Source organism: Panulirus ornatus, chromosome 39 (genome assembly GCF_036320965.1).
Source record: "Panulirus ornatus isolate Po-2019 chromosome 39, ASM3632096v1, whole genome shotgun sequence".
In the NCBI taxonomy this organism is placed as follows: domain Eukaryota; kingdom Metazoa; phylum Arthropoda; class Malacostraca; order Decapoda; family Palinuridae; genus Panulirus; species Panulirus ornatus.
The window spans coordinates 3,268,564-3,293,707 of NC_092262.1; the positions used below are offsets into that span (position 1 = coordinate 3,268,564).

General features: G+C 39.9%; 6 protein-coding genes and 1 pseudogene across 6 annotated transcripts; 3 read left to right on the forward strand and 4 right to left on the reverse strand.

Moving 5' to 3' along the window:
• Positions 1-8,412: 8,412 nt before the first annotated feature.
• LOC139761261 (cuticle protein 8-like) lies at positions 8,413-9,489 on the reverse strand. Its single transcript, XM_071685295.1, has 3 exons — positions 9,456-9,489; positions 9,066-9,140; positions 8,413-8,960 (listed from the first exon to the last, which is right to left on the reverse strand). The coding sequence occupies exons 1-3, from the start codon at positions 9,465-9,467 to the stop codon at positions 8,532-8,534; spliced, it is 516 nt and encodes a 171-aa protein (XP_071541396.1). The 5' UTR covers positions 9,468-9,489; the 3' UTR covers positions 8,413-8,531.
• A 1,143-nt stretch (positions 9,490-10,632) lies between these two features.
• LOC139761263 (uncharacterized) lies at positions 10,633-12,125 on the forward strand (annotated as a pseudogene).
• Positions 12,126-14,195: 2,070 nt separating this feature from the next.
• LOC139761264 (uncharacterized) lies at positions 14,196-15,533 on the reverse strand. Its single transcript, XM_071685296.1, has 3 exons — positions 15,495-15,533; positions 15,248-15,322; positions 14,196-14,983 (listed from the first exon to the last, which is right to left on the reverse strand). Exons 1-3 carry the CDS (start codon positions 15,504-15,506, stop codon positions 14,459-14,461), a joined length of 612 nt encoding a protein of 203 aa, XP_071541397.1. The 5' UTR covers positions 15,507-15,533; the 3' UTR covers positions 14,196-14,458.
• A 765-nt stretch (positions 15,534-16,298) lies between these two features.
• LOC139761265 (uncharacterized) lies at positions 16,299-17,324 on the forward strand. Its single transcript, XM_071685297.1, has 3 exons — positions 16,299-16,332; positions 16,587-16,661; positions 16,766-17,324. Exons 1-3 carry the CDS (start codon positions 16,321-16,323, stop codon positions 17,192-17,194), a joined length of 516 nt encoding a protein of 171 aa, XP_071541398.1. The 5' UTR covers positions 16,299-16,320; the 3' UTR covers positions 17,195-17,324.
• Positions 17,325-18,983: 1,659 nt separating this feature from the next.
• On the reverse strand, positions 18,984-20,803 carry LOC139761211 (uncharacterized). Its single transcript, XM_071685254.1, has 4 exons — positions 20,769-20,803; positions 20,113-20,344; positions 19,868-19,942; positions 18,984-19,616 (listed from the first exon to the last, which is right to left on the reverse strand). The coding sequence occupies exons 1-4, from the start codon at positions 20,801-20,803 to the stop codon at positions 19,092-19,094; spliced, it is 867 nt and encodes a 288-aa protein (XP_071541355.1). The 3' UTR covers positions 18,984-19,091.
• Positions 20,804-21,495: 692 nt separating this feature from the next.
• On the forward strand, positions 21,496-22,621 carry LOC139761266 (uncharacterized). The gene is made up of 3 exons (XM_071685299.1): positions 21,496-21,529; positions 21,840-21,914; positions 22,020-22,621. Exons 1-3 carry the CDS (start codon positions 21,518-21,520, stop codon positions 22,446-22,448), a joined length of 516 nt encoding a protein of 171 aa, XP_071541400.1. The 5' UTR covers positions 21,496-21,517; the 3' UTR covers positions 22,449-22,621.
• A 629-nt stretch (positions 22,622-23,250) lies between these two features.
• Positions 23,251-24,427, reverse strand: LOC139761267 (pro-resilin-like). Its single transcript, XM_071685300.1, has 3 exons — positions 24,279-24,427; positions 23,840-23,905; positions 23,251-23,682 (listed from the first exon to the last, which is right to left on the reverse strand). Exons 1-3 carry the CDS (start codon positions 24,288-24,290, stop codon positions 23,404-23,406), a joined length of 357 nt encoding a protein of 118 aa, XP_071541401.1. The 5' UTR covers positions 24,291-24,427; the 3' UTR covers positions 23,251-23,403.
• Between the last annotated feature and the right edge of the window lie 717 nt (positions 24,428-25,144).

Genomic DNA, 25,144 nt, shown 5'->3' on the forward strand with positions numbered 1-25,144 from the left:
GAAGGGAGCGGGGGGCTGGAAATCCTCCCCTCATTTTTTTTTTCTTATTCCAAAAGAAGGAACAGACAAGGGGGCCAGGTGAGGATATTCCCTCAAATGCTCAGTCCTCTGTTCTTAGCGCTACCTCGCTAATGCGGGAAATGGCGAACAGTATGAAAAAGAAGAATATATATATATATGTATTGAGATTTAAGTTAATGAGCTCCAGCCAGTCCATTCTAACTACAGATCTACCAGCATGAGCATCAAAGATGACAAGATGTAAAATTTACATATATGCAAATACTTATTTACTCCTTGGGCAAATATGTATTTTACTTAATGAAATTACTAATAGATTTATGTATTTTGATAAATGTACATATATGATAATGTGTGTCATTTCCTCTAATAGATTTATGTATTCTAATGAATGTATATATAATATGTGGGCAAATTTCTGTATCTAACTGTAAGTGGCGAAAGTCACAAAACCAGAAAGATGCCAAAAAACACCCTAATCTGGGTCAATGGACTGTAAAGGCAACCGGTTTTAGATTCAGTGAAGCCGGTCCCATAGCCAGAAGAGCCGGTTTTCTGCCCAGAGCAACCGTTTCCATACCCAGAACAGCCGGTTCCAAACCCAGAGTTAAACCGGTACCGTATGTAGAACAGCTGGCGTCTTTCTTAGAACAGGTGGTTCTGTCGTTAGGACAATGAGCTATGTACTTAGAACATTTGGCTCTGTGCTCAGAGACATTGCTATCGTACTTAAATCGACCTACCCCGGCAAGACTTCGGTAACAAGTTACCTTGGTCCAATGGTTGCGTAAAATTACCCCTTCATCCTCTACAGAACTTGACTCAAGTCACTGTAAATATAATTCAGTTCTTAACCTAGACTCTATATCATCTATCTAAGCATTCTAGATTCAGTGCATGATATAAATTTTCATATAAATCCTGGGGTCGTAGATAATGCACATCAAAATACTTTTCGTAATGCAACACAGAAATACAAAGAAAACTCATGTGTTCTGGTAAGTCATCTTGGGTGTTTCGTTGTATTGCCTGCTGCAAAACCTGACCCTTGCTTCTGTGATCTATACAGAACAAGTGAAGGTCGTCATCCCAGACGAAAATAATGGTTAAGTAATCAGTTTGTACAGTGTACTAACACTGACTCTATTCTCCAGACACTGACGCTATGCTACAAACACTAGCACTGTGTTACAAACATAGTGCAACATTCACAAACATTAGACAACAAACACAACGTTCCAATCGCGAAAGCAGCCAATGAGATATGGGGAAAACACAGATAACATGCAGCTCGTTTAATCCTGCAATACACAGAGCTGCATCCTACAAAGGAAACACATAGACTGCTTGATGAAAACAACTAAATGAGATGCAAAAAAACAAACAAAAAACAAAAGAAATTAGAATAACCTATATACATACTCTACCATTACTGTATACGAGATACATATACATGTAGACATTACAAAAGAAAATGATTAATATATCTACCCTCCAGATGGTTGAACTGACTTCAACTTCAGCAACTTCAAAAGCTATATTGGATATACGTTCAAGTGGTTAATTATACACGAAACTATCTCTTGTAAGAACAGTAATCAATATCATCTCTCATTTAACTACAAGACATTTTGTATTTGTAGTTATGTTCTGCCTCCACCCCTTTCATTAAAGGGTGTCTAATCAGCCCATAGACCCATTGAAATAGATTACACTCAGATAACAGCTTTTGTTAAGAGGGAGTTTTGGGCTAAACACAGATTCCCTTACCATTTGGCAAACATCTCCTTACAGCTGACGGACGTAATAATATACCTACTTTTCCCTTTTTCTCAAGTTGGTCAAATACCAAACACAGATAAAAATCTATCAAAATATATTCATAATGGCAAAAATAAACATGGCTCTCTCTCGTAAAATAATACAATCTATACTTGATACATAGATCTCTCTCTATACTACCTTACTTAACATCTCTTTGGCAAATTTACTGGCCTCAATTATATAACATAAGGGTTTGAAATGACTGAGATGTGTACAGATTACATTATACATTTACCAACACCTTTGTATCACATCCTTCCTCCATTGGCCATTGCGGAGGCTTGACTTAAACCATCTTCCAGTTTATAAACAAATTCTTCATATCACTTTCTCTTGTCTCTTACATATGTTTTGTCCTTCCATAATTTGTAATAATATTGAAAATACATACTCTTAATTTGTTTACACTTTAATAAACAAAAAATAATACTGAAAATGTATACTCTTAATTTGTATACACTCAAATAAACAAAATCTCTTATATCAACATACAATAATAAGACCCTCCAAACAATATAATGTCCACTGGACATATAATTCCTCAAAGAAAACTGAATAATACAATGGATAACTATACCATAAATTGGTAAATAGGGGAGATCATTGTAATATAGTCTAAAGGAATCAATGTAATATATGATCAGTATAACACCTGTAAAACATGTTTTATTAACATGTGTAGCATTTAAGTTGATTTTTTCTTGTATTGGATGATGTGGAGTCAAACCTCTTCTTGAGCATAGTGATTAGTTGACGTAAGCATTGCTTGGAGATGAACTGCAATCGCTGAAGTGAGGCAGGTGTTATTTCCTTTCAGAACACCTGCATGGTAAGAGCCACATGGATAAGGATCCAGCGTAGCAGGTGTTAGTCTGAGAACACCTGCCACATGACAGAGGCACGAGGATGTGGTGTCTCCATCATGGTGTGTGACGTAACGACCTTCAACAGACACTGAACGAAATTCATTGACATTATGGTAGGCTGGTGAGGTGTTGACCACACACACACACACACACACACACACACACACACGCGCACACACACACACGCACACACACGATGGAGTAAAAGTATTTTAGGTGCAAACAACTTTGGTCCATTCGAGATGGATTGCTGTTAGATTGTCATTTAAGAGACTTAGGAAATGTGCAATCGTTCGTGTTGAAACGAAACATCCACTGCAGTGAAAACACACACTGGGAAACGTTGTACACCAGGTGAGCCAAAGTACTTTAATAGGTCTGTTAACACATGGAATGAATCATTAATACGTGGAGCTGAAACCAATATCATATATTACGTTTCGAAATAACATAGATCCTTATATCGCTTTATGTACAAAACTGACGGTGTTCTTTTTGGCTTCCATTGAGTTACAAAGACACTTTACAGGCATCATTCCTTAAGCATCTGTTGGCCTTTCTCTTACCTCTAAGTTCTGTTTCTCATCCCTTCTGCTATGACACAGGCTTGACAGAACCCTATAGTTTCTGGCTATTAGCATATTTCTGTTTCCCTATAGGCATAAAATGACGATTCTAAGACATAAACCACAGTGACTTGAGTCATCGTAAGCAACCACAGTGACTTGAGTCATCTTAAACAACCACAGTGACTTGAGTCATCTTAAACAACCACAGTGACTTGAGTCATCTTAAACAACCACACTGACTTGAGTCATCTTAAACAACCACAATGTCTTGAGTCATCTTAAGCAACCACAACGACTTGAGTCATCTGAAACAACCACAGTGACCTGAGTCATCTTAAGTAATCACAGTGACTTGAGTCATCGCAATCTCTCGTTTGGAATCCAACATCACTCAGGAACTTCTGTGGAGCGATTCGAATACCACTCCCATAGCAATTTAGCATGGGTTTCCTCTCACCCAGTAAGTGCAGCACCATTTAACAGTAGCTGCAGACGAGTTGGCCCCACTTTCCCTTTCAAAACTTGACCGACCAAACCGGTTTGACTGTGCCACTACACTGGTCAGTACCTACTTCTGCAAGGAGCCAATAATTCAGAGCACCACCATAGACTTTTTTTTTCTTTTTTTTTTTTAAGGCGGTGCCTGATATCTTTGCCTTTCAGTTGTTACCCATTCCCTACCAGATTTTGAAAGGGATGGCGTGGCCTAATTGCGTCATCCTTTAGTTGGGAGGACGACCATTGCCTTGATAAAGAAAATACTGTCATTGACAGCTGATATCAGTTCTCATTTCAGCTGACATCACTTCTCATTTCAGCTGACATCAGTTCTCATCTCAGCTGATATCAGTTCTCATCTCAGCTGATATCATTTCTCATCTCAGCTGACATCACTTCTCATCTCATCTGACATCAGTTCTCGTCTCAGCTGACATCACTTCTCATCTCATCTGACATCAGTTCTCATCTCAGCTGACATCGCTTCTCATCTCATCTGACATCAGTTCTCATCTCAGCTGACATCACTTCTCATCTCATCTGACATCAGTTCTCATCTCAGCTAACATCAGTTCTCATCTCATCTGACCTCAGTTCTCATCTCAATCGTTGATATGATCCTTAGTGCACGGTCGTATACAACTAGAGCACAGCTCAATATTTTCATCTAATCGTCGAAGCTAACAACTCCACTGGATCCTGTCGAATTCGACCTATATACCATCCCTTTTACGAAGATCCATCAACGGAAAGGATCTCATTAGCAAGTCCTGTGGTACCAAATAGCAATAGACAGGGATATACACCAATCTGGAAAAGAGGAGTAAAAGAAGAATAAAAGGTCTTTACATCACCCACCGTTGTAGACGAAAACCTGGAACTCTTTCTCTGACAGAACGAAGTGACCAGGACAGGATCCAACATATGGCTTCCAGTGTTTCCCACATATAAAGCAAAATTCCATTACAGTAACACTGTTCCTGGAAATTGGTTTCCAGTGTTTCCCACTTGTAAAGCAAAATTCCATTACAGTAACACTGTTCCTGGAAAATGGCTTTCCAGTGTTTCCCACATGTAAAGCAAAATTCCATTATAATAACACTGTTCCTGGAAATTGGCTTCAGTGTTCCCACTTGTAAAGCAACTTTTCATTATAACAATACTATTCCTGGAAAATGGTCTCCAGTGTTTCCCACTTGTAAAGCAAAATTCCATTACAGTAACATCGTTCCTGGAAATTGGCTTACAGTGTTTCCTACATGTAAAGCAAAATTCCATTACAGTAACACTTGTTACTCATCACAACAAGCTGCTCCTGGAAAATGGTTTTCAGTGTTTCCTGCTTGTAAAGCAAAATTCCATTACAGTAACACTGTTCCTGGAAAATGGTTTCCAGTGTTTCCCACATGTAGAGCAACACCTCATTATAACAGTAGTATCTTTTCTGTAATACACCCTATGTATCCTACCACTCTGTATGTAATTCTACAGTTGACACTCCACTGGATGTTACAACACATAGTGTATTCCTCTACAGTACAAATTCTGTTCTCCACTGTATGTTACAACTGTGATACAAATGTGGACTTTACCCTTCGTGTATGTAGTAAGTTAGTCTTTGGCTATTCATTAAGTTCACTGCTGTGAAAAATAAGGATTGACATCTGTAGCATCATTGTTAAAGATGTTCATTATCATCTAAGTTCTCATGAAACAAAAGTCTCTCTTCCTTTTAGAGTAATTTCTATATTGCTTGAATATCCAGGGTAAACTACTCTAAAAGAATGTCTTTCTGTAATTTACAGATGACTTATAGATGTATTATAGAGCAAGAAGGCTGCTTTGTGTGGTAGGAACGTCGTCAGTGAGATAGAATTAGACAGAAAACAATCCCTAGACATACATGTATGACTGTGTCAGGACTAGTAGGGCACATTTGACCCAAAGGAAGCCATGACGACAATATTCCTGACTGCCAAAGTCCCTCCTTGGTCAATGAGGAGCCACTGGTGATAGCTGTACGTGCAGGAGCACTAAAGGCAGTGAGTCCATTAGAAGGTTCCTCCTGTCTGTAAAGGAGATTAGACGCTGTATCACTTACGATGCTCCAAATGAAGTTATCTATATGTGTCTGTCGTCAATTGCATTTCCAGTTCTCTAGAACGGACTGACATAGTACATACAGCCTCTGAAAAGCATATGCAACGTAGGTATAAAGTCCAACTATAGATCTATTTGAGAAATAGGCTTTCATGATATTTCTTTAATATAGTTTTGAACGTCTGTTCTTGGTTTTCAAATTATATGCATAGAATTGGATATTAAGACACTTATCACTCTCAGATGGTACAACAGAGCTTATGAAAATCCACAATACACATTAGAAAGTTTCCTTAAAGTCCCATAATGGAAAAGAATAAGAATCTGTTTTCTTCAAAGAATATCAATCAAAGAAAATGAACTCATGAAAATATCCTTCCTTTCCTTCCGTATTGTGGTAGCGCCGGGAACAGATGACCTTCCCTGAACTGCTCCTTTTGTTCTTACATCCAAAAAGTTAGGATAAAGGGGAGGAGGATTTCCAGCTCCCTCTATCTCCCTTCCATCACAGACTTCTACTGTGACACGCCGGAGATACATGGGTAGTGTAAACTGAGGGAAAATCTGTTTCTCTAACCAGTGTAGGAGGAGCATCTTGGGATCTCGATAGGACGCTTCCGTCCCCCACGGGCATGTTGGCCGCCAGGTCCTGTGGGAGTCCGTCCTGGACTCCAAGTCAGTCCCAAGGACGTTGTACACTGGGTTCAACACCAGGGACTGTAGAAGACATCTGACTTGAGGATATAGACATCATGACACGGCCAGTACTTCTGCACAAAGGAATACAAAGGAATTAAAACATCAGTAGATTAGTACGTTTTTCCGAGGCTGATTGTGATGATGGAGGATATCATAAACGTTATGTGGTAAGAGTTGTCGTACTCGCTTGTTTGTTTTTTCTTTTCTTTTTTTTTTTTACTTGCAAATCTGAATTATGGATATGTGGACTTCTTAAGAGATAGTACTCTCTCTCTCTCTCTCTCTCTCTCTCTCTCTCTCTCTCTCTCTCTCTCTCTCTCTCTCTCTCTCTCTCTCTCTCTCTCTCTCTCTCTCTCTCTCTCTCTCTCTCTCTCTCTCTCTCTCTCTCTCTCTCGAACAGCCCTGTTCCCCTTTACCCACAACAGACAAGAAGTTGCAGCGAGGGTTGGCCATACAAGCGAAGGTACGGAGAGCCCTGGTCAAGTGAATGTGATCTGTGGGTACAACGACCTCAGCCATGGCTGGACACCTGCCTAGGGCCACTAGGGAGCTCGACACCTGGAACCGTCCAGGAGGGAAGCAATTGGTCAGGACACGTTGGGGTAAAGGAGATCAATTCTCAGCAAAGGATAAGTAAATTAATACCAGCTGGTCCAAAGGGCGTGTACATATCTTATTTTCTTTATGTGAAGTGCACATCAGGAGTTTTTTTTTTTCGAAAACCCTGTTAAGAAATTAGGAAAGTCTGATAGATAGATCTTCAAGAATGCTTTTGGGAACTTTGGGTTTAATTAGTTTCGTATCTTGGCCAGTCGAATGTCCTAGTTGGCTATTCAACTTGTTTTCCTCTAATATAGGAAACCCAAGGCACAAAACACATGGAGAGGACTAATCTGAAAAGCGGAACTAAATATCAAATACTTATAGATGGCATTTATTCTTTGAGGACAGGGTAGAAGACGACTACCAACAGTATAATGTATTCCAATCAAAAGTTTAATCTTGATATCACACTTATGGGAGGTAACGCATTTATCAGGAGTAACATACAGTCATAATATACAGTCGTAACATACAGTCGTAACATTCAAGGTGATATATATCTGTGAAGTAAACCATTAATGTGAGGTAATTGTACCATGGGAGGTAAGATGAACAAAGTATACCTTAAGGACATAACACACATTTTGGTCATCACACACTCTAGTATGGATAGCATACCAGATGAGGGTAATAAGCCAATGAGGGAAACATACCTGTAGATGAAAATGGGAAAATGGTTTTTGGGATGAAATTTACATTTTATGGGTTACACCAACAAGGGGTAACACAGGGAGTTCCCTCGTCTGTTCAAAGGAGGTAGCAGCAGTTGGAGAGTGGTACCTCAAATATTCCAGGAAGATCACGATGTGAAAGGTAACACAGTTGCACGGGGGTAACACACGATTGGGTGGGTGGTATTGTGCTCCTGTTGGGTACCAAACCTTGAGAGGGACGATGTACAATAAGTACAACTCACTAGATTCGGTCTAACTGCTGCTATCTCTCTTGGTACCCTTTTGGTACCCTCTAAACCACTCATCTGTCTTGGTACTGTGTGGCAACCTCTCTTATTCGTGCCAAATGGTAAAGCAGCCAGGGAAGGTTGTCTACCCGTGGTCTACACATGCACTGAGTAGAATGACAGTGGACGCCGGTTTGTCTCGATGACCTCATGATAACTCAGAGCTGCTAACATATTCTGATGTGGGCAGGAAACCTTCACTCAACACGACTAACAGTATCGGATATGTTAAAAGAAATGTTTAAGCAAAAACTTTTATTTGATTGAATCTATGTGAAGCATATACATATATCAATTTGCAATAAATCTATCATAATTCTTTTGTTTGGCGTGCTAATGAGTGCGTCTTCATTCTGTTTCATTGGTAAACATCGGTGTAGTGCTTTCCACTCAACCGTACACTGGCCTGAGAGGCCGGTACAGTCCGAACTCCTGGGACTCAAAAGACTCGGAAGAGCCGAAGTATCGAACCCTGGGTGAGCGGTACTCGAAGGACTCGAAGGACTCGGGAGAGCCAAAGAACCGAGCTCTGGGTGCGCCGAACTCGAAGGACTCGAAGGATTCGAAGGAGTCTGGGTAGCGAGCCTCTCCCTCGTAGTTGACCTGGGCCAGATAGCCTGAGTCACCATCCACATTGTAAGTGACGGTCTGCAGACGACCGTCGGGAAGCTGCACGTAGTACGACCCCTGGGTGTCGTCACCATCACGGGCCTCCTGGTGGCCGAAGTCGTTGCCAGAGGGGCCGTGTTGTACAGCCCAGTTGAAGTTGTACTGAGCCTCGCTAGGCTCATAAGACTCAAAAGACTCCTCTGAGGAATCCTATAGAAGACAATAAGGTTCTTAGAAAAGGTTATCATACCAAATTATTTGTGACAAATAGGAATATGCTTAAAGCTGTTTAAAATGATAATGATCAATACTCACGAAGGGGACGCCGTAGGAGTAGGTAGGGCGTCTGCCTCCAGCAACCACTGACGCCACACACACTACCACCAGAACCTACAGGTAGAGAGAAAATATTTACCACACAATCACTTATTATCCTTAACTGCCTTCACAGTTACATGGAATGGGTTAAGTACTAACTTGAACCTCTTGTGAGAATTGATTTTGCCTAACTAGGGTCCCTAGCCTCAGCCCCTAGGGTTAGCATAAGGGCAGTGAAGCCCTAATTCTTAGGGTAGACGTAATACCTTGCTTGGGTCCCCAGACCTAATCCCTAGGGCTGGGAAGGGAAGTCCTACACCCCGAGGAAGAACTAACACCTTGCTACCATTTCCTTAACCACAAACCACTTTGCAGGAGTCACTGTACCTTTGAGATCATAACTGTGTCAATACTGGTCTTCGACTGCACAATCCAACAGGTTCTTCCTCTTTATATCCAACGTTCATGGCATCACGGCCAAGTTTTTGCTGGGAATTCCTTCGTGGCAGATCAAACTGTTTCACCATGTGAAATGTATATTCCTTATCGCGGTTATTGCTTCAAAAATATGAACTTTTCTCACGGCTTTTATTTTTAAAACTTTTCGTGTGAACAATGACGAAGAATATCATCGACATCTTGTTGGACAGAGAGACAGACAGATAGATAAACAGACAGATACGAGATTGACAATGGCAGCAGTAGTGGTGGAGGTGGAGCTAAGTCGAGGGCTAAAAGACACAGCTGCAGTGTTAAGGAGTAAGGACTTCGGCCCCGGAACGGGACAACACCACCTCCAACATGAAGGGGTAAGGGTCTGTGAAACAGAAAGGGGCAACACCCCCTCCAATATCAAGGGCTAAGGGTCTGGGCTGTAGAACGGGGCAACACCCCCTCCAATATCAATGGCTAAGGGTCTGTGAAGCAGAACGGGGCAACATCCCCTCCAATGTCAAGGGCTAAGGGCCTGGGCTGCAGAACGGGCAACGCCCCCTCCAATATCAATGGCTAAGGGTCTGTGAAACAGAACGGGGCAACACGCCCTCCAATATCAATGGGTAAGGGTCTGTGAAGCAGAACAGGGCAACACCCCCTCCAATATCAAGGGCTAAGGCATAAAACATTAACACCAGCAGTTTAGAGAACTTTTCAAGAAATCATGGAACTGTTTCATTTTCGAAACACGGATTCCATACTGGTGAAGTGTTTGCTTCTACACGACGGAGGGTATGCTGGTATAATTCAGGACACTCCGAGGCAGACGAGAAGTCTCCATCTATGCTCACGAAACTGTAAGAAAGTCAGGTGCCATTGGAGACCAGGCACTGAAGCAGTTTATCAAACACTTGATCATGATCAGTTGAGTAACCGCTGTTCTCAGATCTCTCCTCACTCCTACACAAGGTCAGGACCTGCAGCTTCATCATGTCACTCCACTACACACGGAGGAATATGTGTTGCAGCAGAGAACACAGTTGGTAAATACACAAGAAAAACTTGGACCTGAAAGCCCTTGATCTGGTGGGACGGTATATAATGGGCAAGATCAGAGGAACAGTCAGTCACTTCATCCTGACTACACTGCCAGCAACATGAACACTAAGGTTAATACAGTACGACGCTCATATAGATATACATAAACGTACCACATACACTAAGATAAAGACAATCTTTTAACTCACTGAAATAAACATTGTTGTATCATACGTAAGAGCAATAGTTTCCCCATCTGTTGTGATAAAGATAATCTTTTAACTCACTGAAATACACATTGTTGTACCATACGTAAGAGCAATAGTTTCCCCATCTGTTGTGATAAAGACAATCTTTTAATTCACTGAAATATACATTGTTGTACCATACGTGAGAGCAATAGTTTCCCCATCTGTTGTGATAAAGACAATCTTTCAACTCACTGAAATATACATTGTTGTACCATACGTAAGAGCAATAGTTTCCCCATCTGTTGTGATAAAGACAATCTTTTAACTCACTGAAATATACATTGTTGTACCATACGTAAGAGCAATAGTTTCTCCATCTGTTATGAACCAGAAACATATACAGTTTTTCACGTATTTCTTACAGATCCTGATCCTGTTGGCTTTGGCAGCCGTGGCTGCAGCAGACAGCCGGGAATTCCTGTCTTATGCTGCCCCACATGTAAGTCAGGAACACTGATGTTATGGATATATTTATCAAAAATGAAATTTTGTGCAAGAGCAGAAAAAAGGTACACTTAATTGATTTTTGTTTCAATCTTAAGTCTGCCTTATGTTTCAACAAATCATTTTGCTTAAAATGGAAGGATATATACTTGTACTGAAACATTACAGAATCTATGATTGAGTTAATCATATGCTTTATGTCTTTAGAGATCCTCGGAGTCTTTTGAGTCTAGCGAGGCTCAGTACAACTTCAAGTGGGATGTGCAACACGAAGACTCCGGCAACAACTACGGTCAGGAGGAAGCCCGAGACCATGACGACACCCAGGCGTGTACTACGTGAGTCTTCCCGACGGTCGTCTGCAGACAGTGAACTACAACGTGCAAGGCAGATCAGGCTTCGTGCCCGAGATCAACTACGACGGAGAGGCTCGCTACCCCGACTTCTCCCACTCCGTTGAGTCCTTCGAGTTCGTCCCATCCAGGCCCAGACCCCGACCCGCTGTCTCCACAGGTGCCTTCAAACCCCGAACGACATTCCCACAGAGGCCCAGGCACTTCGGCTCATTCGAGTCCTTTGAGTCCCTCGAGGGCTTCCCATTCACTCACAGGCGCTTCGACTCCCCCGAGTTCCACTCCTTCGAGTCCCTCGAGGGCTTCCCATTCACTCACAGGCGCTTCGACTCCCCAGAGTTCCACTCCTTCGAATCCCATGAGTTCGCCCCACTCAGGAGGGTGTACGGTTAAGGAGTACGTGTTCAGTTCCTGGCTCTCGTTTTAATCCTCTCATGACCTCTCTCTTATAAATGCTTACATGTATATATATATATATATATATATATATATATATATATATATATACATATATATATATATATGTATATATATATATATATATATATATATATATATATATATATATATATATATATATATATATATATATATATATATATATATTATATATATGAACATATATATATGCCATGTGTTGAATCATATTTATTATATATGCCATGTGTTAAATTATATGTGTAATATATGCCATGTGATAAATTATCTATATAAATCTAAATTATTAAAGTGCTTCATCATCATCTTGAGTTTAGAATACAATGATCAATAGCATTTCGAGTCTAAACATTTCCCAATGCGTCAGGTCACTCAGTATGAATGGCAGTGAATAGCTCCATGTTACGTATAAGTCGATTTCTTTCTACGGATTCTTTTTTAGAACATGTCTATTCCAAGCTGCTTTTGACTGAAGTTATTCTCCTGTACGTTAGCTAAATCTCATTACACTTCTGCGTTCGTGACATAGGAAGATATCTTTCCAAATTGCATTGGTTACATGGAAAGATGTCTTTCCAAATTTTGTTGCAAGATTTTGTTCTCTCTCTCTCTCTCTCTCTCTCTCTCTCTCTCTCTCTCTCTCTCTCTCTCTCTCTCTCTCTCTCTCTCTCTCTCTCTCTCTCTCTCTCTCTCTCTCTCTCTCTCTCTCTCTATATATATATATATATATATATATATATATTCAATTCTTATGTACACGAATCGTTGATCATACAAAGGGAAACACCCAGAAGAGAGTAGTGAAAGTATAGATCAATGATGCACTTCTTGATTCAGAAGACTTGACCACTTTTGACTGACTTCCACAAACGATAGTCAAACAAACGATAGTCAAAGAAACGATAGGAATCTCTAGAGAGAATATGAAATTGTCTGTTACTATTGATCTTTGGGTAAACAGGGTACTGGATAAAATGTTTCTTGCATTTGGATATGAATGCATATGAAAATACCGAATGAATCCCGAAGTTAAGAATGATTCAAGATTGCTTCCTCTATTCAGGACGAATAGGTTAAAAAAAAACTTATGCTATGGCAATGTGGAATATGTGTTTGGTCGATCGAAGGTCATTTTATAATTTTAAATGATAAGTACAGGTGAACAGAATTATGAAATCTCATGTAAGATCACTCCAGTCATTTTACAATAACTCCTGACGTACAAGTTCAAGCCTCATCATATATAATTAAACCTTCAGGTCTGAGCTGACATATATACTGCTACTTGAATGATCGTCTTCCGTCTCATACATTTCAAATAAACAACGAAACTCAATTAATACTGACACATAAATGAGTCCCTTTGAGTGGGAATGTATGATAAGTCTTTTTGCATGTACGTTGTGATATTCTAAAGATATCAGCGGCTGAAAATGATTATCGAGAGCGAATCTAAAGCAAACTTTAACACATGAGATACGAAACTTGGGTGTGGCTATTTCTTCATACATTGTTGGAGAATATAAGACACGCAAGGTCATGGAGTAAGCCTCAGATTGGAACATCATATGGATACGTTAACTAACCATATAACTTCAATATATATTTCTCAATTCTAATTACATGAAATCCTTTGAAAAAAAAACATTCCCAAGGGGGGGTTTTCTTTTAAACCATCGGATATCATAACAGATATATAATGCAAGAGATGGAGAACAGATAAGGGTAAAATGTTTCAACCACTGGTGAGTCATGAGGATGAATATTGTATACAGATACCTATTGTGTGACTCATTCAAAATCTACCAGCGTGAATGACCGCATATCAATGGTCTAGATTTCTCTAATCAGTTTCCTATTGTTTTTCAATCATTATTTACTTACACCTCATTTCATAAGGGATTCGTAGACATAGGAATTTTATCTAAAATTATGCTGAGACAGGAAATGCTGATGTACTGCATAAATAACTTTCCTCGTAACCAGCATGATATCAAATCCAATGAGATAGTATAAAATTGCTTTAATGGGATCGAAGCTTGTTTATGATACATTATATCTTTTATGTTTCATCTAGAACAATAAGGCAGCTCACATGTTTCATGCTGATATATATATATATATATATATATATATATATATATATATATATATATATATATATATATATATATATATATATATATATATATATATATATATATATATATATATATATATAGATATATATACTTTCATTCCTCGGTAGTAGAACTTAGACATGGTAAGAATGAAAAATAGTATATAAACAGCCTTCAAACTCAAAATGATGAATAGGAACTTTGATAAATTCAGTACATATATAAATTAAGATATAGCATATAAATATACATATAAGCCTGTTTTGTATGGAAGTCTTTAGAGTGTTAAGGATCAGAGGCAAACATAGGTCTCAGCCGTACACCCTCCTGAGTGGGGCGAACTCCCGGGACTCGAAGGAGTTGAAGGACTCGCGGGAGCCGAAGGACCTTGGCCTGGATGGGACGAACACTGGGGACTCGAAGGACTCCAGGGAGTCAAAGGTCCGGGGCCTGAATGGGAAAAACTCTCGGGACTCGAGGGAGTCAAAGTGTCTGGGCCTGGATGGAACGAACTCTCGGGACTCGAAGGAGTCGAAGCGTACTGGCCTGAGTGGGGTGTACTCTCGAGACTCGGAGGACTCGAAGGATTCGAAGGAGCCGGGGTAACGAGCCTGTCCCTCGTAGTTGACCTGGGCCACATAACCTGAGTCACCTTGCACTCTGTAATTGACAGTCTGCAGACGCCCGTCGGGAAGCTGCACGTAGTACGACCCCTGGGTGTCGTCACCATCACGGGCCTCCTGGTGGCCGAAGTCGTTGCCAGAGGGGCCGTGTTGTACAGCCCAGTTGAAGTTGTACTGAGCCTCGCTAGACTCATAAGACTCCTCTGAGGAACTCTGAAGTGATAAGGCCAAGATAATCCTAATCACATTTTATGTACGGTAAAGTTATGTTCTACGCCATACAGAGATCTTCACCAGAAATGAAACATTTAGAAAAGGGACGATTTCTCACCATTCTAAGAAACATGGTTAACTTTAAAGTCTATATATTCAAGATATGTACATAAACTAATTTTGTTTCCGTTTTTTTTTTCTTTATTTGCTAAAGCAAATTTCATTTATATGGATATTCTCATTACAGTAATGCTGAAGACTTACATGTGGGGCAGCATAAGCGTAGAATTCCCGGCTGTCTGCTGTGGCCACGGCTGCCACAGCCAACAGGATCAGGACCTGTAAGAAACATGCAATAATCTCTATATGTCTCTGGTTCACAAGAGAATGGGATCTACTGCTCTTACTTGTAATACTACAATGTATAGAATATAAACTTCAAAACTGTATTCATCTTAGTGCGTGTAATGCAACAAGATATATATATATATGAGCGTCATACTGTATTAACCTTAATGTTCATGTTGTTGGCAGTGTAGTCAAGAGGAAGTGACTGACAGTTCATCTGCTCTTCCCCATTATATACCGCCCAGGCCAGACTAAAGCCATCAAGGCCAAGTTTTTCGTGAGTATTTACCAAGTGTATTCTCTGCTGCAACACTTCTTCTCCGTGTTGTTCTCAGCGTTATGGAGTGCCATGATGAGGGAATTGTCTTGGCCTTGTGTAGCAGTGTGGAGAGATCTGAGAGCAGCGGTTACTCAACCGATCAAGTTAATTTAATATTTGAAAGTACTCCGGTGTTAGTACAGCATTGGAACCCAACATCCTTCTAGTTTCCTATGAATGATTAAGACGAAGACGTCTTCTCATATATCATGTAAGCCTATACCAATCATATATAAAAAAATTTACTGATATGAAATATATGATTCGAGAAAGAATATGTTCCAATAATTAATTGGAAAGTTCCTGCTGCACTGGCTGATGGTACCCAGTCATGGGTATGTGTGTTTCTTTATGTTTAACATCGCGCCATACAATGGAAAGGATTGCTCATAAAGCATATTAAGACAATTAAAATTTTAGAATGATCACGTCATGTAATCAGTAAGACACCTCAATTATTTACCATTGATATTTACATCAAATAGATTTAAAAAAGCATATTTCTTTAAAGGAATATTTTCAGTAAGTCATATACGGTCCACGTGCTGTAACAGTTCAAATGGTCACGAAGGAATTCCCAACAAAAACGAGGACATGACGTCATGAATGTGGCATATAAAGAGGAAGACCTGGCCGGATTCAGCAGTCTTTCAACGGTATCAAGACAGTCATGATCTCAAAGGTAGAGATTTCAGCAAACACTGAAACTGGTTTCTATGTATTGTTCAGGGCAGGAAGGTATTCCCATAGGAGCAGGAGTTCCTTCAGTTTATGACAAATCAATAGAGTTTCTCTGCTCATATGTTCGCCCTAGAAGCTAGACAGAAATGGATAGCATGTATTCAGCCAATCAGTGTGTACTTGACCCACCAATCTTAACTGGGAAGGAAGTTAAGGATATTGATTGTGTGGTAAATATTTCCTCTCTTATTGTAGGTTCTGGTGGTAGTGTGTGTGGCGTCAGTGGTTGCTGGAGGCAGACGCCCTACTTACTCCTACGGCGTCCCCTTCGTGAGTATTGATCAGTATCGTTGTATGCAATATTAAGCATATTCCTATTTTTACAAATGATTTTGAATTATAAACTTTTCCATAAGCATTATTGTCTTCTATAGGATTCCTCAGAGGAGTCTTTTGAGTCTTTTGAGTCTAGCGAGGCTCAGTACAACTTCAACTGGGCTGTACAACACGGCCCCTCTGGCAACGACTTCGGCCACCAGGAGGCCCGTGATGGTGACGACACCCAGGGGTCGTACTACGTGCAGCTTCCCGACGGGCGTCTGCAGACTGTGAATTACAACGTGCAAGGTGACTCAGGTTATGTGGCCCAGGTCAACTATGAGGGAGAGGCTCGCTATCCCGACTCCTTCGAATCCTTCGAGTCCTTTGAGTACCGCTCACCCAGGCCCCGATTTTTCGGCTCTTCCGAGTCCTTCGAATCCCATGAATTCGCCCCATTCAGAGCCCGGCACTTCGACTCCCCCGAGTTCTTCCACTCTTTCGAGTCACGAGAGTTCGCTCCACATAGGAGGGTGTACGGCTAACTCCGTCTCCTGTTCCTGGTCCTTACCTTGACACTCTAATGACCATCCTATAAAAGATACTTATATAATTATATGGAATGTCTTAACTTATACACATCTAAAGTATTAAAGTCCTTTATCATCATACTTTGTTTAAAGATCCAATGATCCATAGCATTTCTATTTAGAATCTATTCCAGCTGCTTTGTGTCACGAATTTGAGAGGCAATGTTTATCAACATGATGCACTTGAGACGATTTCTCTCTCCTATACCATATACTATAACACAGTTCTCACAGACATTCTTTAGAAATTTGTCTGACTTTCAAGGTTAAGAATGTTGATGCGGCTCACTTTTAACCTTACTTCACTCTTGTATTTGACCAAGGTTAAGGTCATGGGTTGTACGATGTTCTAGTAACTTTGACCTATATAGAAAATTAGCCCTTACTTTGTTGATATGAGTATAAGAACAAGTTCTTTGTTATTCTAAGACAAATCTGGAATTGATATGTTTGATAAGGAATGTCTTGAGGACACTGTTTCATCCAGGGAAAGATGTATATAAATAAAAAAAAGAGGCATGAATCCAGAAGTTAAGAGTGATGAAAGAACGCCTCGTGTATCTAGGAGAACAAAAGGTCGAAAAGTCATCTGGTCTTATCTAAACTTCTCCCTTGGACTATGAGCATCAGTCATTTTGAATGAGGATTTCAAGAAAATATATAGATAACTCATCTTACACGTAAGACCACTACGAGTTTTCTTGATAGTAGTACTTAAGTTAAAATAATTTCTTCGGTCAGGTTGAAAGATATACTGCTACTAGGGTGATCTTGTTCCATCTGATATATATTTCATGTAAATATTGGAAGGTCCCCTAATCATCAGATATACTTAAGCACCTTTGGGTGAAAACCCTTTCTATTCTGTATCTGTACATATTCTTGTATTCATAGACTATTGACAGCTAAATATCGTAAAGAAATATTACAATCCTTTGTCTAAAATACATTACAGGGAAACTTTAGCTGGGTCATCCATTTTGTGAATTACATTAGAACAAAAGAAATGTGCAATATGAAGAAAAACATAGATGAATAGATGAAATGAATAATTTAGCTAACCATATAGGTAAGATAATGTTTTTTTGATTCCTAATGAAATTATTACTTTGAAAGCTACGCTTAATGAAATTTCTTTTATGTCACCGAATATCATTATTTACTAGATAAGAGAAAACCTAAAACACTGGAAAACATACAATAGAGATGCAATGATATATATGTAAACAAAGAGGGAGAGTAATACATGTACGACATGTCGAAGAACATTATTTAGAGATTCCTATACTGTGACTGACACTGAAAAGTTGATGACTGTAAAGACTGTATGTAATCAGTAGATGGTAGTCATTAGTGGTTCAGTTTTCGTTTTTGATTACCTTCTAGGTTATCAGACTTTCATCTAGAATAATTATATTAAGGACTCGTTGACAAACAGATCTTTTACAGTTATGCTGACAGAAGAATGGCTGGAATACAGCATGAATATCATATTTTCACATAACCATCAAAGATGTGCATTGATATATAGTAAGATAACATGAAAATGATTTCATGGTATCTTTATTTAAGATACACTTTATCTCCTACGTTTCATCAAGAGGGAGAAGTCAGTTCATCTGTGTGATGCTGATGCATATAAGTTCATACTCTCATTCTTCGACAAAAATCAACTTCGACATGATTTTGAAAGACAAAGAATATGAATGGATTTAAAGAAGTTCAAGATGATCATTAGAACTTTAATAATTCGAGAACATATATAAATTAAGATAAAGCATATAAATATACATATAAGCCTGTTTTGTATGGAAGTCTTTGGAGTGTTAAGGATCAGAGGCAAACATAGGTCTCAGCCGTACACCCTCCTGAGTGGGGCGAACTCCCGGGACTCGAAGGAGTTGAAGGACTCGCGGGAGCCGAAGGACCTTGGCCTGGATGGGACGAACACTGGGGACTCGAAGGACTCCAGGGAGTCAAAAGTCCGGGGCCTGAATGAGAAAAACTCTCGGGACTCGAGGGAGTCAAAGTGTCTGGGCCTGGATGGAACGAACTCTCGGGACTCGAAGGAGTCGAAGCGTACTGGCCTGAGTGGAGTGTACTCTCGAGACTCGGAGGACTCGAAGGATTCGAAGGAGTCGGGGTAACGAGCCTCTCCCTCGTAGTTGACCTGGGCCACATAACCTGAGTCACCTTGCACTCTGTAATTCACAGTCTGCAGACGACCGTCGGGAAGCTGCACGTAGTACGACCCCTGGGTGTCGTCACCATCACGGGCCTCCTGGTGGCCGAAGTCGTTGCCAGAGGGGCCGTGTTGTACAGCCCAGTTGAAGTTGTACTGAGCCTCGCTAGGCTCATAAGACTCCTCTGAGGAATCCTGAAGTGATAAGGCCATGATTAACACAATAGTATATTCTGTAAAGTTATGCTCAGTGCCACATATAAAGATTTTCATTAACCCAGAAAAATCTAGTGCAAGGACTGTTCACCACCATTCTAATAAACATGGTCATTTGAAAAACAGAACAAAGTTAATGCAAAAATTGATAATATTTCTTTTTCGCGTAGCTGCGAAACAAAATATCGTATTTGATAAATATATGAATAACATCAATGTTCCTTACTTACATGTGGGGCAGCATAAGCGTAGAATTCCCGGCTGTCTGCTGTTGCCACGGCTGCCACAGCCAACAGGATCAGGATCTGTAAGAAACATGCAATCATCTCTATATGTTTCTGGTTCACAAGATAATGGGATCTATTGCTCTTACTTGTAATACTACAATGTATAGAATATAAACTTTAAAACTGTATTCATCTTAGTGCGTGTAACGCAATGAAATATATCTATATGAACGCCGTTCCATTTTAACCTTAATGTTCATGTTGTTGGCAGTGTAGTCAGGAAGAAGTGACTGACGATTCATCTTCTGTCGCCTATTATATACCACCCCGCCAGACGAAGAACCTTCAGGGCCAAGTTTTTCTCGTGTATTTACCAATTGTGTTCTCAGCTGCAACACTTCTTCCTCCGTGCTGTTCCAAGCGTAATGTAGTGCCATGATGAGACTACAGTCTTGGCCTTGTAAAAGGGCGTGGAGATATCTGAAAGCAATGGTTACTCAACTAATCATAATTAAGTGTTTCATGCTTAAAGGATTTCATTGTCTGTACACCACTGAAACTCATCTCTTTCTCTTGTTTCGTCTGGATACCTTATGTGAAGACTTCTTGTCTTTTCCGGAGTGTATTGGATTACGCTTGCATAATACTGGGACATACATAGATAGGTTAACAATTCAGTGATATGAAATCCATGTTTCGAAGATGAAAAAGTCCGATAATTTACTGGAAACTTCTTGACACTATTGATGGTGGTGAAGTATCCCAAACCCTTGGACAGTGGCCCTCGATACATATGGTAGTGTTGCCCTGTTCGACATCCCTGGACCTCATCCCATGACACATGAGGTGGAGGCACTCGATTCTACATCCCTGGCCCTTAGCCCTAGACACTAGTGTTGGTTACCCTGTTCTGGAGTCCTGGATATTAACTTTCGGCATTGATGACAGGGAGGCCCCACTCATCAGCACTGGTCCTGTTCTCCTGGCACTCCAACACCCCCACCACTACTATAACTGAATGTCTTTATTTACCTATTTGTACTGTGTGTGTGTGTGTGTGTGTGTGTGTGTGTGTGTGTGTGTGTGTGTGTGTGTGTGTGTATGAATACGTCATACAATGGAGATGGGTTGCTCATAAAAGATATGATTATAGAAATTTAAATATAATCACGTCATATGCTACATATACATTATTACTTTTCAATTTTTAGTGTTCATAGAAAAAATGTATGAAAATATAATCTGAAAGTATATATACAATATATATATAAATATATATATATATATATATATATATATATATATATATATATATATATATATATATATATATATATATATATATATATATATATATATATTTATATATATATATATATATGTATATATATATATATATATATATATATATATATATATATATATATATATATATATATATATATATATATATATATATATATATATATATATATATATATATATGTTTCAAGAAATCCTTTGTTAAGTTAGGTACGGTCCACGCTCTGTAACAGTCTGATTGGTCACGACGGAATTCCCAACAAAAACTTGGCTGTGATGTCATAAGTGTTGTATATATATAGGGAAAGACCTGGCTGGATTCTGCAGTCCTTCACTGGTATCAAGACAGTCATGATCTCAAAGGTAGAGAGTCTGACAAATATTGATGCTTGTTTGTGCTTATAGAAAGGGCAGCAAGGTGTTAGGTCTACCTTAGGGGATAAGGATTCTCAACCCTTATGCTAAACGAAGGTGTTGGGCTTGTGGGCCTCAGCCTAGAACAGGTCTTCTCTACCCTTACGATATTCTTAGGGGCGGGGGCTTAGGCCTCTAGTTATGGAAGATCAATTCCCACAAAAACTTCAAGTTAGAACTTAACCCATCCCATGTAATTAGCAAGGAAGTTAAGGATAATAGAGACATTGTGTGGTAAATATTTCCTCTCTTCTTGTAGGTTCTGGTGGTTGTGTGTGTGGCGTCAGTGGTTGCTGGAGGCAGGCGCCCTACCTACTCCTACGGCGTACCCTTCGTGAGTATTGATCAGTATCATTTTAAACAACTTTAAGCATATTCCAATTTGTCACAAATAATTTGGTATCATAACCTTTTCTACGAACCTTATTGTCTTCTATAGGATTCCTCAGAGGAGTCTTTTGAGTCTTTTGAGTCTAGCGAGGCTCAGTACAACTTCAACTGGGCTGTACAACACGGCCCCTCTGGCAACGACTTCGGCCACCAGGAGGCCCGTGATGGTGACGACACCCAGGGGTCGTACTACGTGCAGCTTCCCGACGGTCGTCTGCAGACTGTGAATTACAACGTGCAAGGTGACTCAGGCTATCTGGCCCAGGTCAACTACGAGGGAGAGGCTCGCTACCCCGACTCCTTCGAATCCTTCGAGTCCTTCGAGTTCGGCGCACCCAGGGCTCGGTTCTTTGGCTCTCCCGAGTCCTTCGAGTCCTTCGAGTTCGGCGCACCCAGGGCTCGGTTCTTTGGCTCTCCCGAGTCCTTCGAGTCCCGAGAGTTCGGACTGTACCGGCCACCCAGGCCAGTGTACGGTTAAGTCTCGTCTTCTTAACTACTGATCTGCAACTCAAGATTGATCATCCGGATAAACTGTTGTTATAGATAAATAATCATACACACGCACACATAAAGAAACTCATTTTTTTTCTTTATCTATTTATGTATTTATTCAATTATGTAAAGAATCACGAAGTTTACCTACATGAATTATTAAAACATCCATTGCATTAAATTGCATTTTGATTATTCCCTATATACTCTTACTTTTGAATTTAACTATGCTTTATTTCATAAAGTTAAATTTCATGAAACTACTTAGTCTTCAGCCTGGAGTACACATACTCAGGAGAGCACTTTAACAACCAAACTGCTACACATAGGTTATGGACCCCAGGAAAGTCCTCACGTGGGTCTTTTAAGCATGACGGAATACATGATCTTTAGCACTTCTGATCTCGACTTGAGATATTCATGGAAGCTCTCTGAGTTTTGCTAAGCAACTGATATCAAGGTGTCTTGAAAGGTCTTACAATGTTCCCGAAAGAGGGGATCTTAAGATATTATTCGACTCTCCTCATCTTTCTCTTCTCTTTTAATTTTCCTGTCGATTTTCTATCCAAATCAATACTATTTTTCTAAATGAGAAACTTTAAGAGTAGTACATGAATTGATTGCATAATTCAGTGGCATTTACTAACCTGAACATTTATAAGATCACGCAATACATGAACACCAAACACATACCAAATCCAAAAAGTATCTCTAACAATTACGCTATTTGGTTAAGAAGATTTGATATTTCATAAATATATACTTTATTACCATCATCTTTACAAAAATACAATAAATTAAGGGAAGGAACGTGTAGGATCCTCAGGAATCATGTCTCATGTCGTCCAGAGGAACAGGTGGGCAACTGATCAGGAGAAAGACTTGTCAAGGTTGGCCCAGAGTGTCTGACGAAGGAGTTGGTTCTGTGTGGGTGGGTCTTGCTAAGCTTCGAAGGACTCATCAGACTCCTCGGACTCATCGAACTCATCGGATTCATCTGACTCGTCTGACTCGCTGTAGGTGACCAAGGGCTGATAGCCATCGTCGCCGTAAACAGTATAAACGACCTTCTGCAGACGACCATTGGGAAGCTCTACGTAGTACGACCCCTGGGTGTCGTCGCCGTCGCGGGTCTCCTGGTGGCCGAACTCGTTGCTGGAAGGGTCGTCGTCGATGGCCCAGTTGAAGCTATATTTAACCTCTGGAGACTCAAGAGATTCCTGCAATGTTAACACCAGGAGAATGTTATTGTACCCACCATCTGAACCAAGCCATTCTATGTTCATTCCAGAATGAAACGATCGATACATAAATGGTACATTAAGACTATGATTAGATGGCCACATATGTCATGATGAAAGTGGATTATACACATACCTCCGACGAATCATAGGTAGGTAGAAGGTCGGCAGCGGCAGCAGCCAACAAACACACGAACAGCAGCTGTGAAGAGAAGCGTAAGGATGGATTAGTGGACTAGCAACAGTGAAGGAAACGATGCATTTTGTCATAATTGTGTATAGGTTGCCTACCTTACTAATGATTACCTTCCCAGTAATGATATGAATATTGGGGATTAAAGTTAGGCAATGACATAGAACTATAGAAACATTCGTGCCTTCATTACTCAAAAGAAAACTTTATCTTTTGTTGCCCTCACACCAGAACGATATGCTACATACGTAACTTGTTATCAGTTCACACTGCACTTGAAGCCATATATCCTTTCATTTCTATAATCAAGAATATAAGTAATGACTTAATCTGTCTGTTACAGTCGATATTAACACATAAATCAATAGTGCTGTTCACGTACTTTAGTATACATGTTGAGTGAAGTAGGATCCTTGAATAGTGTAGGGATCAGCTGCTGGTCCTAGAGGACTCCTTGGCTTAGCTCCTGATGGTGGTGCTGGTGAAGAGTGTAGTAAGGCCTTGTGGTTCTAGGTTTATATAGCAGGACTCGGCCACTCCTACCGATTCGAGGTCATCTAGGCCATGTTTTTATAGACACCATAGACGAAAGGAGACTGGCCAACACAAACCTTCTCCAAGGTCAGACACTTGGCTTTCTTGGCAACAAGACTTTCATGCGACTCTATGGAATACCTTGCATCAGAAGACTTCTGAAATATGTTATCTTAATGACATTTGCTTCCATAAGTGCATCGTACATTCAGTGAGTATGAAATATCTTTACTATCAACTTTGTGTTATAGATACCGTAATATATTTCTACATTCAAACATAATGACAAAAACCATACCTGGATATGTTTGAGGATATTGCCAAAATTACGGAAGAATTTGAAAGTAACGAGGACTGCGAAGTACAGGAAATAGATCTAGATCGGTCGATTAAATGGTCTGTGGCATTCAACCATGGAAATTGCAAAGTCATGAAGATGGGACGCAGTTTTAGTAGACCAGATGGTGAGTTCCATAATGATGGGAAAAAACCTAATCGATTCATAATAAGGAATTGAACCATTTTAAGTAATACCATCACGACTTTATTACCAGAAGACTTTCCAAAGAGGATCGGAAATCTACGTGTGACTTTACCTTCTTTATTAAGGTAAATTACAGGTAGGTTTCCTAAACTCTTAGAGTGTAATGTATATATACATTTGAAGAAATCTTTTATTAAGTTACATACGATCCACTTGTTGAAAGAGTTTGA

Coding starts and splice junctions, on each gene's coding strand:
- LOC139761267 (XM_071685300.1), bottom strand. Junction 23,683..23,839: donor CTACCTATGATTCGTCGGAG/GTATGTGTATAA, acceptor TTAACATTGCAG/GAATCTCTTGAGTCTCCAGA.
- LOC139761261 (XM_071685295.1), bottom strand. Junction 8,961..9,065: donor ACTCCTACGGCGTCCCCTTC/GTGAGTATTGAT, acceptor TGTCTTCTATAG/GATTCCTCAGAGGAGTCTTT.
- LOC139761264 (XM_071685296.1), bottom strand. Junction 14,984..15,247: donor ACGCTTATGCTGCCCCACAT/GTAAGTCTTCAG, acceptor TTATCACTTCAG/AGTTCCTCAGAGGAGTCTTA.
- LOC139761266 (XM_071685299.1), top strand. Junction 21,915..22,019: donor ACTCCTACGGCGTACCCTTC/GTGAGTATTGAT, acceptor TGTCTTCTATAG/GATTCCTCAGAGGAGTCTTT.
- LOC139761265 (XM_071685297.1), top strand. Junction 16,662..16,765: donor ACTCCTACGGCGTCCCCTTC/GTGAGTATTGAT, acceptor TGTCTTCTATAG/GATTCCTCAGAGGAGTCTTT.
- LOC139761211 (XM_071685254.1), bottom strand. CDS start 20,803: ATGCCGAAAGTTAATATCCAGGACTCCAGAACAGG. Junction 19,943..20,112: donor CCAACAACATGAACATTAAG/GTTAAAATGGAA, acceptor TGTTTCTTACAG/ATCCTGATCCTGTTGGCTGT. Junction 19,617..19,867: donor ACGCTTATGCTGCCCCACAT/GTAAGTAAGGAA, acceptor TTATCACTTCAG/GATTCCTCAGAGGAGTCTTA.